Consider the following 13,651-nt stretch of genomic DNA (forward strand, 5'->3'; position numbering starts at 1 on the left):
CTCTTTATTATTTTTGCTCGTGTTGTTTTTTCTTTTTACTCGCAAAACTTAAAAATAATAACAAAACATTTTACATATCATAATTTGTAAGGCTAAAGTTTAGTTTAGGATGCAAAAAAAAAGGATTTATGTAAATTTATAATCAATGCGTATGTATAAATATTTGTTTTTTAATTAGTTTAATACTCCTCGCAATAATAAATTAATTAAATGTAAGCGTAAAAAATAATTTAAAAAAATTATTAAAATGATTTTTGTTTTGTTTTGTAAAAGCTAAATTTGGAGTTTAAAATTGGATTTTCATTTTAACAATTTTGCTTGGCCTGTTTTATTGGCGGCGTCGTTTTACAGTTACAATTACAGTTATAGTTATGGCGCATATATATGTTTAATATATATTTATATCTATATTTTAGTTGAATATTCTTTTATGTTTTACTTTCTTGCATTTTCCTCTCCTATACGAAGTTGGGCTACATATGCATGCATATATAGCATGAGCTTGTGTTCCATACCTTATCGCTGTCTCCGTCTCTAGCTCCTCTGTCTGTCTCTTTCTCTGTGTTTGGTCTAAACTTGGCTTAGATTAGCTACAGCTGCGACGACGCCTAAAACTAACTTGCATTTCTTTTTTTAAATATTTAAATATATTTATATACACTTATTATGGAATATATATATATTTATGCATATATATATGTATGTCTATATATATATATATATATATATATATATATATATATATATATATATATGCATGTATGTGTACACATATAGTATTTACTTATGGGACACGTAGCATATGTTCGTCTCGACTTTCGCTCAATTTTTGCTCTGTATATATATGTGTGTGTGTGTGTGTGTGCTTGTGTGTGTATCTGTGTTTTGCTTGATTTCGTTTAAAACTATGCCAGTCTCAAAAAGCTCGAGTACCAAGATTATATAACAAAAAAAAAAAAAATTCCATCTCTTCTTTTTCTATGCGTTTTCCACTCGTATTATTCGATAGGTCTATGCCCTATATCATGCTAGGCTGCTTCAAGTTGTTTATTGTTTGTGTGTTGGTGTATATGCACATGCATATATATATATATATATATATATATATATATTTATTTATACTCGTATATATATATATCTAAAGGTAAGAACTGTCGTATGCTTATATATGAGTATATATATATATGTATAGCATGCTATATAGACACACGCACACATATACATCTACACACTCACACAGACACATACACACATATATATTTGTATCTTTATATATGTTATAGCGCTAATGGCATGCCATATATTATTTATCCTTTACGTTTTATGCATTTGCTCTGTCGCATTTCTAGTCTCTAACGATTAATAATAATAAAAAAAATTGTTTTTAGCTTGGACTTAAAAAAAATGAATTGAGTAACATATATATTTGTATATATTTAATTCTGTAGGCCTATTATTTAGTATTTAGTACAGTTGCGCCTTCTCTCCATGCTCCACTTTCGTTTGCTTTAACTCTGCTTTACCTCTGTCTCGGTCTCTGTATCCGTTCCTTTGCTAACCCCGTGGCTATAATACTCGTATTTATGATAGTTATAAATATTTAATTATATTTAGTGGGCTTTCCTTGTGTTGTTTCGTTTTTGGGGGGTTTCCAGGAGCTAACACGCGACAGGCGGCTCTGCATCCGCCGTCGCATCGTGCTCGTCCGTGGACCAGTTAAGACTTCGCCTTCGCCGCTGGGTATTGGAGACGCCGGCCGCGCCGCCAGTAGCGCCCTTCTTCTTCACGAACTTGATGTTGTAGGGATCCTCGGCGAGCTCCGGATAGAGAGCGACATCGTGTATATACTCACCCTCATAGTTGTTGGCATAGCTCTGCTTGAGGATCTCGTCGCTCTCCTGCTGTGTCCACTCGAGTGCTGTGGTGAGGCCGCTGCGTAGTGCCTCCTTCTCGCGATGCCAAGCCTTGCGCACCGCCGTCAACTTGGCGTGATGCATCAGACGCTGCTGCTCCTTGGCCACGGTGGTGCCGTATCTCAAATTGATAATCGCATGCGCGCCATGGATCTTAACATCCAAGTAATTGCCGCCCGATGAGCTGCCAGCAGCGGCACCACCGGCTGCTGCCCCAGCTGAGCCGGCTGGCGTCGACTCGCGTGTGATCTCATGGAAGGTGGTGTTGACCTGACCCTGCAGACGCTTCAGCTGCTGCCGGTCCTCGCTGGCGCGCCACGCATCCTCCTTGACAAAGAAGAACGAGTCCTGTTGTGCATTGTGCACCACAAAGGTGAACGGCAGCAGCTTGGAGCGATTGAACACGCTCGTATAGACATCCCGATAGATGGCGTTCGCTGCCGGCACACTGGACACGATCGCCTGGCCGTCAGCGGTGCGCGAAACGACAATACCCTTGCCAAACGGCGGTTCCGTATCGGAGCCGATGATCCTCGGCGACGGATCCATAACATCGCACTTCAGGGCGGAACGCGGTGGCGCCGACAGCTGCTCAAAGTCGGACATGCGGCGAACGTTGAGATGTGCCAGGAAGCCGCTCTCGACGGCCATGGTGGGTATATTGTCGAAGGGACGGCGCATGTTTAGGGCAATTGGATTGGTTGGCGGGCGACCCCACAGCGCTGGCGGCTGCCACAAGTCCTTGGCCAGCTGCGGCATTAGGTTGCCAACGTTGTAGCCAAGAGTACGCAGCCAGCTGGCAAAGTCGGCGGGATAATGACGCTCCTGGCCCACATTGATTGGATCGTTGCCATTGAAGCGATACAAGTGGAGGCGAGTGGGCGTAATGATGCGTTCAGCGACTCGCTGCCAATCGGGTGACATCCACTGGCCAATCAATGGATCATAGACCCGTCCATCGCCCATGTGCACCAGCGTTGTCACCTGGTCCAAAATGCCGCCACAGAAATCGATGGGCAAATACAAATACGGATTGGAGTCGTAGACGATGTGACCGAAGGGCGAACGCATTATCTCCCTAATGCCCTCGCCGTACTGATTGAACAGCATCAGCGGCGTGCCGCTCTGGTCCGTGGCCACATAGTACTTGTGCCTGTAAACCTGCGCATAGATCAAATGGCCCACATCGTCGTAGGTCAGCGACATTAGCTTGCCATCGCGCGGCGAATAGATCTGCGAGACCTCATAGGGACGCTGCTGATTCGTATAGAAGAACTGGGTGACATTGCCAAAGTTATCCTTGCGGGTAGTCAGGCGCTTCAGATGGTCATAGTAGTATCTGACATCGAAGCGTCCACGCTTCGAGGCGCGCACCAACAGCCCCTGGGTATTGTAGTGGAAGCGCTCCTCCCTCGCATTCTGTGCGACCAAGCCTCTGGCATCGTACTTGTACTGGCCCTCGCCGAACTTGACAATACGATCCTGGGCATTGTACTCCATGGGTATGGTGTTGCCGCGATATGTCAAGGATAACAGATTACCATTGTCGTCATAGCGGAAGCCCCAGGGCTCCTGCGCCTCGACGCCCACCAGCTGCCCATCGCAGTCCCACGTATAGTTCTTCACATTCGTGTAGCTGTTGACTGCCATGTTGCGGGTGTAGGTGCGTGTCTGGGAAATGCGTCCGTGCACGCCATAGGTGAACTCCATGCGGAATACCTCCAGGCGGTGTATGGAGAGGGCCATGCACTGCGTCTGGAAGCGGCCGTCGACGGTGCGCGTAAAGCCGGCGGTGCCATCGTGCAGTTGGGTCTGATTCAAAGCTGGACGCGTGAACTTGAACTGGCCAATCAGGCTGGGCTGTCCGGTGCGTCTGTCGTAGGCGTACGCCTGGCTCGGCAAGCTCTGGCCGCCAATGCGTCCCTGAAGCGCCACCACGCGCAGCTGGCTGTCATATTCATAGCTGAACTTGGCATTGCTCAGCCCCGTCTTGGCCACATAGTCGATGCGCTCCTCGGTCAATAGTCCGGCCGCATACTCAAAGTCCCAGCGGTACTCCAGCTCGCGTTCTGCATGCGACACGGTGCTGGGCATGCCAGTGGCATCATTGTACTGGAACTCGCTGCGCCCGTCGCCGTGCACCACCTCCGTCAGCTGACCGGCGGCATTGTAGCGATAGACAATTCGCGCTCCATCGCCGGGCAATATGGTCTGAAGCAAGGCGCCCGCATGGCTGTAGTGCTGCAGATAGGCGCGCGTGCTGCCTGGCGGCGTATAGGTGCAACGTATGAAGCCAATGGATGTCTGCATGCTGAAGCTGTGACGTGTGCCCGACGGCAGGACGACATGCCGCAAGCCGCCAGCATCGTCGTACTGCAGCACAAACTTTCGCTGGCTGGCCAAGCCGATCTCGGAGACAAGGTTCCAGTCGTTGTACACGAAGCTGATGATGCCGTCCTGCTGTGAGGTGATCTCCGAGAGCAAGCCATGGCGGTCGTAGCTGTACTTGAGCTCTGCCGGACCCCAGGCCCAGCCCTCGACACGATTGAAGCGATCGTAGGTGATATTCACAGGATATCCGTTCGTCGGATAATAAGATTTCGGCAAACCGGACTGATCATAGGCCACAATCAATATGGGCGTGCGATTCGCATCGTAGAACGTCTCTCGATTGGTGAACTGATCGAACTCGACGCCAATAACACGCGACTGATTCACCCAAATCTCGCGATTCAGCGTCTGCTGCGGATTGCGCACATCGCCGACCAGATTGTAAACGGAGTACATGGAATTGGTTAGACCATCGCCCATGGTGACGCTCTGATGCGACCACATGGCCAACATTTCCGCCTCAACTGGCAGCGCAGCCTCTAGCAGGGGATGTCGCGCCACGGCCGAAGCCTCCACGACAACTCCATTGGCGCCATGTATAACCAGCGTATTGTTGGCCTTCAGTTCGGCATCGGCGTGGGCGCGTCCGCGCTTCAGGAACGTGGAACGAACGCCACCCAACACGAGCAGCTCGTTGGCATTGCTCTCGCCAGAGCCGCCTGCGCCGGACATGCGCTCCCTGGAGAACAGCGATTCGACGGAGGCGTGCACATAAATTGTCAGTCCCTTGTTGTCCGCCAGCTGAGAGGTGATGCGCACGATCTCGCCACTGGGCAGTATCATGCCCGTGACACGGCCAAATTCATCGTACTGGTAGATGTACGTCTCACCGCCCGAGGAGCGTGAGTTGAGTAGACCCGTATTGCTATCATAGTCCAGCTCGATCTCCTGACGTCCCTTCTCGCTCAGCTTGGTCATGATGCCGATGCCATTGATCTGTATCTCCGACTTGTGATCCTGTGTATTCTCAATGGAGCTAACCACATTGCTATAGTCACGCAAGAACTGTATCTTGTTGCCCGAGGCGTCCGTGACGGTCGATAGTCGGCCAAAGCTCGTGTTCTTCGAGTAGAGGAAACTGTAGCGTGTCTTGCCCGATGTCAGATCCTTGGTGGCCACATGCTGACCGTAACGATTGAACACATAGATCTCGCTCGACGGCGGGAATGGTATATGGAACTCGCCGTTCTCATCGTGCGAGGGCAAATAGTGCTCCAAGGCGAGTACATGGAGAGAGCCTGCAAGCGGAGAAGGTAAAGGGATTTTGTTATTTAGAGACTTGAGTGGATAGATCCTGGCATAGACATCATTGAGCAAGCTATATACCTAGTCTATCTATCAGTAGATACCCTAGCTGAAAACATTGCTGCTCTCAATCATTATTTATATGAAATGATATACCAAATATGTTAGCTTTTGGCCTTATGGCAGCTGGTCTCAGCCATGAAACCCTATGGATGCAATGCTCTAGCTTTACGGCTGACTATGCTGTTGTACTTTATGGTTTGCAAGCCAGTATTTGTGAAACATAAAATATCTTTCAAAATGGTCATTAAATGCGCCTTGCTATTGTGGGCCGTCTCTCTCTATCTCACTCTCTCTACATCTCCCTCTCTCTCTCTTTCTTGTGACTGCATTTGCTTAAGCTAAACGCCAACTTCTTGCAGCTGTTTGCTTTTACAGACCCTTCAACTCAGTTCGTCTGCCCATAGAACGTTGCAAGTTTTAAAATCTGTGCACCAAAAAAAAAAAAAAAAGTAACAAAATGTGAGAGCGAGTGAGGGCGAGCGAGAGCGAGACGAGTGTCTGCCTGCCTTAAGTATTTTTGTGCAATTTGCTGGCTGTTGTTCCACAGTTGTTGCTGCTGCTGTTGCTGTTGCTTTTGCCTGTGTTGCGTTACATTTTAAGTTAGTGTTGGTAAATCGCTTTGGATTTGCATAAATTTGCTTGTTTTTGCCAGCTTTGCATGACAAACAGCGACGACAACAGTTGACAACACTGACAGACAGAGACGTAGACAGCATGTTAGAAATAAGTAGCTGCAGTTGCTTCCATTACTGCTGACAGCAACTGTACTCTGTTTCATAACGCCCACCTATATCTCTATATATATATAGAAACTATTTTAAAAGTAATGAGTTCTCTGCCCTGTTGTCTCATGGACCTCTTCAATCATTTATATATATATATATATATATATTAGATATCTTCAAGTTTTCTAACAAGGCATGTCTTCAAGTGTATTGGAGTTTCGGCTTTCGTTATCCAACACTCACTCTTTGCCATTCCCATTCCCATTGCCATTGCCATTCCCATTCGCATTCACATTAAAATGATAATCGCTCGCATATGACAATAAAATATTTAAGACGTTGTTTGTGTTGTTTGTTGCTGTTGTTGTCGGTGTTGATTTGATTGCGTTACAGTTCATTTACCCAGCGCGCTAGAAGAAGAGCCAAACAGTTGGCTGAGTATCCATTTTGGGGTCACAATTTGGGACAAGTTTTCCATGTTTGCGGGCAAAGCAAAAACAGCAGCTACGTATGGGGGCCGCCGAGTGGGCGTGGCTGGATTTTCAGGACGCAGGACATTGGCAGAGCGCCAAATGCTGTGGCGTCAACGATTGAGCGAATTTCAATGCAATGCAATTCGCTCCACTGGAGGTTGCGAGGGTGCGCCCCCAGCCATCCAACCACCTACCCCCTGGCACATATGTGCATGTGTGTGTGTATGTATAATGTAATGTAATGTAATGGTAATGACCCCATAAAGTGAACAACTTGTTTGTGCTCGTCGCTGTGCCAAAGGGCTGGCTGCCAGTCAGTCGCCTCGGTACTGCTCCCACTCTTCCACTCTCCCTCTCTCCCTCTCTCTCCCGCTTTGTTCGCTGCGAAAAGGGGTTTTGTGTTCACGCCCACATGCTCAGCATGTATCGGTTTTTGTGGGTCTATTGGTCTATCGGTTTGTCGTTCAGTCGCTCACTCGTTCAGCTTCACTGATTTTAAGCTGTTTTTCTAGCTGGCATATGTGACAGCGCACAAGTGTTGCCAATATTCATTCAAATGGAATTTAAATGCATTTTCTCTCCCACGCGCGCCCCGATACAGCTATCTGTCTCCCGAGCTCCTCCACGCTTCTTCGCTTTGTGCTTACTGTGCAACTCTGAGCTCTGCTAAGGGTAAGTTCTAGTTACTTAGTTACAGTTAGTTAGTCCCATTCAAATTAGAATGCAGCGTGGATGGCGAAACGTTTACGAATGCAGCACAAAGAGGAGACAGCAAAAAGTGCGCAAAATTAAGGGAATTACGCTTTTTATGTCAAGAAATCAGAGTTACGAATGCTGCACGGGGAGAAACTGTTGAATTTCGAGGAGTTTGAACGAAGAGAGCTAGATATATATATATATATATAGAGTGGGTGGGTGAAAGCAGTCTCTGCGCTGGCAAAAGTTATCAAATAGTTGGCTTTCAAACAGCATATATGGTTAGCTGAGCAGAGTTGCCACCTTTGCCATAGTTGCTCATTTAAACTTTGTATAGCTTATGAAACTCAATTTTAATGAGTTTTTCTTTTTAATTACAGGCCAAGTATCGACGCCCTCTCCCTCTCCCTCTCTCTCTGTGTGTGTGCGATTAATGAGTTTAGGTTACAACTTTTCTGATTATTCCCAGTTACCCCTAGTTGTTCAGTGTTGCCAGCTCGCCCATTGATCAGCTTTTGCCTTGTCATTTGCTCCAATTCTCAGCGTCTAAGCCAATGCTGCTCTGCTCTGCTCTGTCTAAGCTAGCAACGCAACACACACGGCTACACTTGGCGAAATACTCAACTAACTTGAAACTATTTATTGCTAAATGTAAGAGAAAGTTTTTAATATATATATAGTTGCTAATTGCCACTCGCATAAAATATGGAAGCCATGTAATATGCTACATAGATTAGCTTTTTCGCTCAGTGTAGCTTCTTGCATTGGCACTTAAGCTATAAGCTTTTAATGAAGCTTATTTACGTTTGGCTCGGGCTAACGAAGCCCCCAACTCTTGCCCCACCCTCAGCATATTTTACTACCGAGTGTCTTCTACACACACACACACCCACACACACACACACATTGCGCTTTTGATTAATGCACGCTCACAGCTTTCAGCTGAGGATGGGCTGGGTCTTTGGCTTGGTTCGAGGTTTTGCTTTCGTTTCGCATTACAAGCGCCAATTCGCCGCGTAGGTAATAAGATTGATTTTCACTTTTTCGCTTTTGGCCAAAGCCAAAGCGCCCCGGTCCACAGAACCTACAGCTACTTTCCTCAGTCTGCCCTCCGGGCAATCACTCACACGTGGGGAGACTCTGTCTTTCCACTTCCGACGCGACTAAAACTTGATTAATTATAGTCATTGATTTGCTTTCCACGGCTGCTGCTTCTTCTTCTATTTATTTCTACTTTTACTTTTGCTGCTGCTTCTTTCTATGCTGCGCCCTGCCCTTCATTAATTTGTTTTGCGTTGTCAAGCGTCCACAGCCCCTCGCCAGCCACCCCTTTTCCTCATATTTTTTTTGTTTTTTTTTTTTTTTTTTTTTTTTTTTTTTGCTCCTGTTGCCGTGTGCAGTGCACATCGTTAGCGTCGCGTCGCTTTAGCTGCTCTGCCACGGCTCGTCTGGGCCCATTGTCGAAATTTATTAATTACATTTTTGGTCTTATCAAATTACGTTTTGTTAATGCACTCAAATTTATACCTTGCCAACCCACCCACTCGACCGACCCACTTGATCCAGCTACCACAGCTCTACCCCCTGCCCGCCAGCTCTCTTGGTCTGCCGCTTTTCTTGTTGTTTTTTGAGCTTTTGCTTTTCGGCTCTTTGGCTCTGCCAGCACTTTGGGCTTCATCTTATTTATTGGCGGCCATTTTGTTTAAGCTTCCTCTTCGTCTACCTGCTGTGTAGGTGTGTGTGTGTGTGTTCTTGGGTGTGTGTATTTCGTCCTAATTTGTCCTCGTTCGAATTGTGACGGAAATTGGTTTCGCTTTTTATTTCTTCTTCGCTTGACGGTTGCTCCCGCTGGCTACAGCTCCCCAGCACTCATTTTCTCCCCCTACCCCTCCCCATCCCCCTCCCCCTCTCCCTCTCACTCTTTCTCCTACCCTAGCAGCTACGTACACTTCTACATTTCATTTCCCGCTCAATGCTTTTGCCATAATGGCCAATTACAGCGACAACAACAACCACAGCTGTGACAACTGCTTCCAGTTGTTGTTGTTGTTGTTGTTGTTGTCATTATTATTATTATTATTGTCATTGTTGTACAGCCCGTGTTGTTGTTGTTGCGTTTTGTGTTTTGCAATATGTCGCAAATTTCACTTCCGCTTTTAACAAATGCTACCTGTCTCCCTCTATCTCACGCTCCCTCTCTCTGTCTCTCTCTCTCTTGTCACTGCTTCTCTGATTCTTTTTCTTTTCATATTGATAACACAGCTTGAAAAATCACTGGCAAAAGCAAGTGAAAGAAAATAAAATACGATCTAAATTTGGCAAAAAGGAAATGTAACATTTTCCAAAAGTGTGTGTGTGTGTGCGTGTGTGTGTGACTGGGTGTGTGTGTGTGTATATTATTTGCAGTTGACAAATTTCGATTTAGAGAACATGGCAGACGGATGCCCAGCTGCCATGGAGGAGGCGGGCACGCGCCACACATGCCCCACTTAGAGTGCGTGCGCTAAGTGCTGCATGAATATTCATTCGAATAATTGAATGTATTCATTTGGAATTGACATCTAGCAAATGAATTCGCGTCTGCGTTTATTAGCTGCGATTATTCAACACGCTAACTGATTACATCTACATTGCCTTTGCGGTCAATTGCGTTCGATATTCACTTGGAAATTTACAACTTTTTTTAATGATTTTATTCATTATTTATTTATCATTAACTGAAGCGAGAAGCATTGAGGTGAGCTGGCATTTATATTATAAATCTTTTGCGATTGCAGTTCGATTACCAGTCTAAAGCACTTATTACAATGCTGCTCGCTTCTCACTTATTTGTTCTTAAATGCTTCTCCCTTCTACACAGCTTATCGTTTGCTTCTATTTATGTATTCAAACAGCTATTCATTCCGTTAGCTAGTTCATCTCCTTGCTTTGATTGTGCTTACTTGCGAGCTTCTCGCTCAAGACTAAGCTTCTTTCTGCTGCTGCCGCTTAGCTTGAGGCTTGCCTCTAACTTATCTATTCACTTTGTCAACTCTTAACTGCTGCTTCCACTTACTTTTCCTCTAATTGCAGCCAGGCTGAACTATTTAATTTGACATCCAGCATCAAGATTCTCTCTTAGTGGAATTAATGTACTCACCTTGATCGGCCACATTGATGACACCGTCCTGGGCAACCGCTATGGCCGAGATGGCCTGGAAGCGGGCATTGGAGGATAGCAGCGTCTCGGCGTTGCTGAGGGTGCCGTCGTCGTTGAGGGTGGCGCCCAGGCCCAGATTGGAGCCGGCGCCGCCAGCTGTTGTCTTGGCGCCCAGCAGCACAGTTGTGGTTGTGGTTGGGCCGGTGGACATTAGGCTGCCGCCGGCCACAATGCCGGCAAGTGTGCCCGAGTTGCTGCCGGAGATGCTGCCGCCGGGGCAGACGCAAGCGCCGCTGCTGTTCAAGACGCCCGCGCCGCTGCCGCTGCTGCCGGCTCTGCCAGCGGCTGAGCTGCCATTATTTCCGTTTCCGCCAGCTGGTGTCGTTGGCGTCGTGCCGCCATTATTGCGTGTCGGATTCACGGTCGTTGAGTACGCGCCTCCATTGGCCACGCCCAGTCCGGTGGCCGCGGAGCCATTGCTGCCATTTCCAATTGCACAGTCGCAGGTCTGAGTGCTGTGGTAAAACGAAGAACAAGAGATGCCGAGAGCATTGCGAGAGCGTTAGTAATGTAACAGGAAATGCTTAGAGCCTTAAGCCAACCACCCAACCACCCAACCGCCCAACCACCCAGCCACCCACACAAACAGTCGTCCATTCACCCAACCGCCGTTATCTGTGGCACAGGCATCGTTTACATGTCGCTGCCACGCCCCGCAGCCGGAACACAGACACAGGGACACACAGCGTGTGGTGCTCAGGGTGGTGCTAGCTGCTTGCTGGCTGGCCGAGGCGCTTTGTAACCCGACGCGTATTTATGATGACATTGTTTGTTCGATAAACATTTTAAAGTAAAGTGCAGACAACGCAAACCTGACCCCACTCGCCCCAGCGCTTGCTCTTCTGTCGTGCTCGCTTATCGCGCTCCGGCCACGCCCACTTGAAATGAACGCCCTCGCTGCTGCTGGCTGCTTCGTGCAGTAGCTACTAAATAAAAAGGTTGATTTATAGTTTCTGTCGCTGGCTACGGCCGCCGTTTGCGGTGTCTGCTAATTACTTTTGCCACGTCTGTGCCAGCCACGCCCCCATTTTAAAAAGAAAGGGCCAACAGCAGCAGCTGCTTTACAATAGCTGAACCCCTTAATTCCATACAGTGGCTCACGCGCCCCCCTCGCCGCCCCTCGATCGGTCTGTCCATCAAAACAAGCGTCGGAATAGAATTCTATTAGATTAAATAAACTGCCAGCTGCATAAAGTTGCACATAGTTGTGTGCCTTGCTGTGTGTGTATATGTGTGTGTGTGTGTGTGAAATATGCCACATTTATGGCATGCACCCAACCTTGCCATGCTGCACCTACTGCGTGGCTCTGGGCAGCCGCAAACTAATCAGCGAAACAAATTAATTAGTTTACTTTGTTTAATTTTGTGCGGAGGGAGAGCGGGAGAGAGTATAAGCGAGAGAGAGAGGGAGAAAAGACCCACAATGGAGAGCTTGAAATACATTCAAATTCAAATTTCAGTTCGAATAGCTCTCGCTTCACAGACTTCTCTCTCTTTCTTGCTCTTTTCTCTCTCTTCATCGATATTTCCCTTCAAGAGACAGCCATTTCACTTCTTAACACTGTTCAGTTAGTTCTCTTTGTTGCCTACTTGCTTCATAATTGAGTGTCAAAGCGTTTTACAACACTGTTTTCTTTCGCTTCTTGTATGTTTTTTACGCAGCTTTCTGCTCCCACAATACAACTCTCATCTAATATGCAGCTTACACAAATTGTTTGCTTATTTCGACTTCATTTTAAAAAGTTAATCAACACTGTTTTATTATTACTCATGCAGTCACAAATTCCATTTTACATTTGTCATAGTTTTTTCTAGTTCATTCTTTGGAAATGTTTTGAATTCCCTTGTAGTTTGAGTTATTCAACACTGAAATCCAACTGGTTGCATTTTCCAACACTTTCCATTTGCGCTCAAAGTAAGTTTAGCAAACTTTTCTCAGCACTTGCTTCAAATGCAGTTTGTCCAAATATTTTTATTTATTTTTAACTCATTTGCAGCTCGATAAATATGCATTGTTCAACACTTTCTTTGCAGCGCTTTACAGCACAGCTCACTTGTTTTCAATTGCAACTTCAATTGTGCTGTTGGCTTAGCTAGCCACTCGTTAATTTTCAAGCAGTTTGCAACACTGTTTAATCAGAAATCATTTCATTTTGCGAGGCGCTCGAGCTGCTTTCCACTTGCCAATTCGATTGAATTGAATTCAATGCATTTGCCAACACTGCGTGTGGTGGCTGCATGCAGCAGCACAAAATGCAAATATGCTCAATGGCAATGTGGCACTAATACACTTACACACACACCAACACACACACACACACACACACGCATGGCCAACAATTCCCAACTGTCAAAATTCCAATTAATTTTTTGGTCACTGTTTTTGATGCTTTAAAGAAGATTTAATCAAGTCAAATAAAGTAAGCTGTGCGGAACATCTATCGATTGGCTTCAAATGCGCATACACACACAAACACAAACACACACACACAAACACACATCTATATATGCAGCACTAGCCTAGCTGCATTGACATTTATTGCCCGAGTTTTGGTTGCACTTGCAGCAAATTTTATGCAAGTGCAGCTCAAAAATATGTATACCCTGTTGGCCATCTAGTTGGCTAGCGGGAGTACACGACTAGAGACTGTGCTTGCCAAAGGCAATGGCCTATTCTACTAACCGATGCTTAATTTGAGCTGAAGGAACTGAATTTTTAATTCTGTTTTTCTTGCCTAAACAAAAATTTAAGTGCAAAAATCGATAACAAATCGATATCGCGTCTTAGCCTACAATTCAGCTGGTAGACTTAACTTATTTGCCTCCAACTTTGATACTTTATAACTTTCTCTCTCACCTTATTGAACTGACAATAAGCTCAAGTTTCTTTCCTACTTTCGACATATATCGCCTTTTCCTAGAGTCCGACTTTAGTGCATCTATCTG

General features: G+C 46.1%; 1 protein-coding gene across 1 annotated transcript in view; it reads right to left on the reverse strand.

Annotated features, from left to right (window-relative positions):
* Window positions 1-1,333: 1,333 nt before the first annotated feature.
* The window catches only part of LOC111598861 (teneurin-a), a 168,811-nt gene continuing 156,493 nt past the window's right edge, over window positions 1,334-13,651 (reverse strand). Inside the window, exons 15-16 of the mRNA XM_023314305.2 lie at window positions 10,646-11,160; window positions 1,334-5,542 (exon numbers count right to left, since the gene is read on the reverse strand). Of these exons, the coding sequence (XP_023170073.2) occupies window positions 1,659-5,542; window positions 10,646-11,160 (4,399 nt within the window). The 3' untranslated portion in view covers window positions 1,334-1,658. The remainder of the gene's footprint in view (window positions 5,543-10,645; window positions 11,161-13,651) is intronic.

Source organism: Drosophila hydei, unplaced genomic scaffold (assembly GCF_003285905.1).
Source record: "Drosophila hydei strain 15085-1641.00,03,60 unplaced genomic scaffold, DhydRS2 tig00000215-arrow-arrow-pilon, whole genome shotgun sequence".
In the NCBI taxonomy this organism is placed as follows: Eukaryota; Metazoa; Arthropoda; class Insecta; order Diptera; family Drosophilidae; genus Drosophila; species Drosophila hydei.